Source organism: Octodon degus, unplaced genomic scaffold (genome assembly GCF_000260255.1).
Source record: "Octodon degus isolate 3935 unplaced genomic scaffold, OctDeg1.0 scaffold00004, whole genome shotgun sequence".
Lineage (NCBI taxonomy): Eukaryota > Metazoa > Chordata > Mammalia > Rodentia > Octodontidae > Octodon > Octodon degus.
The window spans coordinates 7,068,886-7,072,642 of record NW_004524580.1 but is presented as its reverse complement, the minus strand read 5'-3'; the positions used below and the strand labels follow the sequence as shown (position 1 = coordinate 7,072,642).

General features: G+C 35.3%; 1 protein-coding gene across 1 annotated transcript in view; it reads left to right on the top strand.

The window, feature by feature from the left end:
* Pawr (pro-apoptotic WT1 regulator) overlaps positions 1-3,757 on the top strand; it is a 109,741-nt gene that overhangs the window by 98,876 nt on the left and 7,108 nt on the right. Inside the window, exons 6-7 of the mRNA XM_004623753.2 lie at positions 448-595; positions 3,194-3,298. Coding sequence (XP_004623810.1) covers positions 448-595; positions 3,194-3,298 — 253 coding nt within the window. The remainder of the gene's footprint in view (positions 1-447; positions 596-3,193; positions 3,299-3,757) is intronic.

Sequence of the window (3,757 nt, the reverse complement as noted above, 5' to 3'; positions counted from 1 at the left end):
TGTAGCACACAGCTACAGCTACACTGTGGTAGGCTTTTTGCTATCATTGAAAGCTCTGAAAGGTTTACCATCACTGGTCTAGGAGATCTTTCTGGTAATCCGTACAGTACTGTGCACAAGTCTGATTATATGATGATATTGCTGCATTACAGTTGATTTTATTCCCTGTTAAACTGAAAACTCTTTAGATGGCTTGTGTTTGCTGTTGACATCGTCAGTACCCAGGACAGTGTCTGGTCCTTAACATATATCTGTAAATATTGATTAAAAGAATTGATGCTCCTTTTACAGTTTTTTCATTGTGTTGGAATAATGGTTAATTTCTGCCATCGTAAATAGGTCACCTTTTATACCCATACTTTGTTTAAGCCAAATAGAAAATATTCTTGATGTTTTTATTGTAGAGTACTAGGGATTTTTATAACATATGTATCTTTATTTCTGTAGCACAGGCACTGCCTCTGAAGATGATGTCTCAAATCGATATCCCCGGACAGACAGAAGTGGGTTTGGTAGATATAATAGAGATACAAATATCGCAGGTAATCTGGCCTCAAGTAGTGCACTGGAAAAGAAAATTGAAGATCTTGAAAAGGTATGAATTGTTAATTACTTAAGGTTGATAACAGTGAACATACCAGAATCCTTTTTCTGTTTTGTAGTAGCTGAGTAAAAAAGAAAACAAACTTTTGTGAGGGAGATTTTCCTGCAAATAAAAGGAAAGGAAGCCCTAATGCAAAGTAGTAGTGTAAAATGGTATTTCCATATGTAGTCAAATAGCAGCTTTTTTGGGGGCTGGTAGTGGGTATTGAACTCGGGACCCTGTGCTTGCCAGGCGGTACTTACGCTGCTGAGCCACATCCCCAGTCCCAACAAATAGCAGCTTTTCATCACTGTTCTACATAGTTTGTACTTATTTAGTGCCTAGATATGTAACCTAATATTTCTCTCTGGTTCTTACAGCATTTAAAATTTTAGGAGTGGAGCAAATTCTTGTATTCCTTAATATTTAATAGAGATTCCTTTTCTGCCAAATGTTATCTTTTTATATTGAATAGTCTTTCTCTTTGAAGTGTTTATAAAGCTGAGCTTGCAGTCTGTACTACTGTGTATTTATGTTATAGTTTGCACAGGTTTTTATTAATAGACTTTTCATGATTCTGAGTTAGGTCTGAATATGGTGTTTGAAACAGTTTTATTTAAGTTGTAAACTTGACTAGAAGTATTTTTTGAGAACAATGCAAATGAATTTTAGTCTCAGGGTTATTTCATAGATACTTAGCTTCTAAAATTGATACTAGCACTGAATTATTTTGTTAAAAATGTTGCATTTTACCAAATTGAAATTACTCCTTCTGATATAGAAGCTATTCTAAGTAGAGGTTAATTTTCAAAATTGTTTATTTTTACCTTATGATTATTTTGGTGTCACACCTAAGCTTTAACATTCATTTCCACTTTGAACCATTATTTAATGAATTGAAAATTGTAGCATATCCACAGACAAATGGTTTTCAAGGCAGTCTTTGGCTTCCGTACTTTCAGAAGAGCTAGGATTGAATTGCTAGTAGCTCACAGCTTTCTTTGAGGGCTAGGGAAAGAAGCCGAGTCCTGGCCTACGCCTTTTCAGCTCTCTCTTTCTCCCTGTTGACCCCAAGGTGGCCTGCCAGTACAGCGCCCTGAATTCTAAATAAGATTTTTTTCTTTTTGAAGAATAGTGTTGCCTTTTGGAGAGTGGGAGAATGGGGAGTGTTGCGGTGCTAAGGATCAAACCTAGGGCCTTGTGAATGTTAGAAAAGTACTCAAGCCCTAGCCTGTGTTGTTGCATTGCTTAAAAAAAAAAAAAAAAAAATCAAATATCAAAAAATGGTCTATTTTAGTTTCTTCTTTTTGTCATTTGTCAACTGGCAGAGTCAGAAATAAAAAATTAAAGCTGGGTGTGGTGGCACATGCCTCTAATCCCAGTACTCAGGAGGCTGAGGCAGGAGGATCATTGCGTGTTCGAGAATAGCCTGGGCTACAAAGTGAGATCAAGGCCAGCCTGAACTGCATAGCAGTTCTTGTCTCAGACCAAAAAAAGAAATAAAAGTTAAGCAGCATTGTTTTTCACTTTAGAATTTCCCACTGAAGCCACTGAGCCAAAACCCTAACCCTTAAACTTTATAGGTTTAGTAAATTGTCAAATTTCTTCAAATAAGACATTATTCATTTTTTTTTCTTTTCAAAGTTTTATTGATAAACATATGGGAATGAATGAGACAGTTTCAAATCAAATCGAAAGTACAGTTTCAACAAATAATACACTGCATATATTCTTAGTGGTTAATTGCTGTACAAGATGCAGACTTGTGATCCTATTTACAAAGACCATTAGAAAAAATCATTCTATTCATTAAGAGAATGCAACTATATGTCTATCCCAACCACTTTGAATACACAGATACAAAATGGACATTCATAGTTATACCCCATTTTTTTTAAGTTCTGTTATTGAATATTATAGGTGTGTAAACTCAGCAAAATATCCTAAAAGAGTCCAGTAGCCCATAATAGCATTGGGTCTTCTGTTTAACTGGCAAGACAGTATTCATTTAAAAAAAAAAAAAAAAAAACTAGTTTGAAACTTACAGTGCTGATACAAGTAAGTCATTGAATCTCTTAGTAAATATTAAAGGACTTATATAAATATGAATTTAATCAGGAACATTTTATAGCTCTTTTTTTCCTCATTCTTTAATTTATTAGTGGTATGGCTTCTTTACCTTATCATGTGACAGCTTAAACAGTTCACTAGAAATCTCCAAATATCTAAGACAGTTTGTATGCTTTGTTCTTTCTGAGCAGAGTCTGCAATGTTGCCCAGGCCAGCCTTAAACTCCTGGGCTCAGTGGCTGGGACTGCAGTGCTCACTGCTCAACCAGTACAGGGGACCTTTCTAAAGGAGAATGTGGCATTTTCTTCCTAACTTAGATGTTTTAAGTTGTGTTGTTTTAAAAATTATATAAAGCCTATTAAAAATTCTGATAATGATGCTTTCAGTGACAACGTATAGGTAACTGGACCATGGCCCGTTATGTTAGGCACTTCAGCAGTGTTTGGAATCTGCCGCTGTTACCCAGAGGTGTGTAGCTGGTAGAAAGATTATAAGCAACTGGCTACTTCTCAAGTAATGCTTTGTAATTATATTCACCAGGAAGTTGTAAGAGAAAGACAAGAAAACCTGAGACTTGTGAGACTGATGCAAGATAAAGAGGAAATGATCGGAAAACTCAAAGAAGAAATTGATTTGTTGAGCAGAGTAAGTTTTTTACTTATTTCAGTTCTGAGGCTTCTTTTTGCGAGACTCTTGAATAAAAATATACAACACAAAGAAATTACTTAGTTATACTCTTTAGTTTTGTTAGTGAGACAGTGGTTTGTAATGCAAACTATTCTGTAAACTGATTTCCTACAGGCAGTGATCAGTTTAACTTACCTAATTTTACTCACTTGAAGGTGGGCTGGTGAATGAATTTATTGAGAATCTGGAGGTATTAAGGGGATTGACACAAAGCTGTGTTAGTAAAGAATTGGTGCTTTATCACTAAAAGGAACTCCGAATTTTTTTTGTGTGTGTGTATTTTCATCCCTTTTCTTCTCCTGTTGCACTTAATATACTTTTAACTTCAGACTTAGGTCCTAAGTTCTGTTTTACGCTGTTTTGTAGCTCTTTTTTTTGGAATGTGCAGTTCAGTTATTTGCCACTTTGAAGATCCAG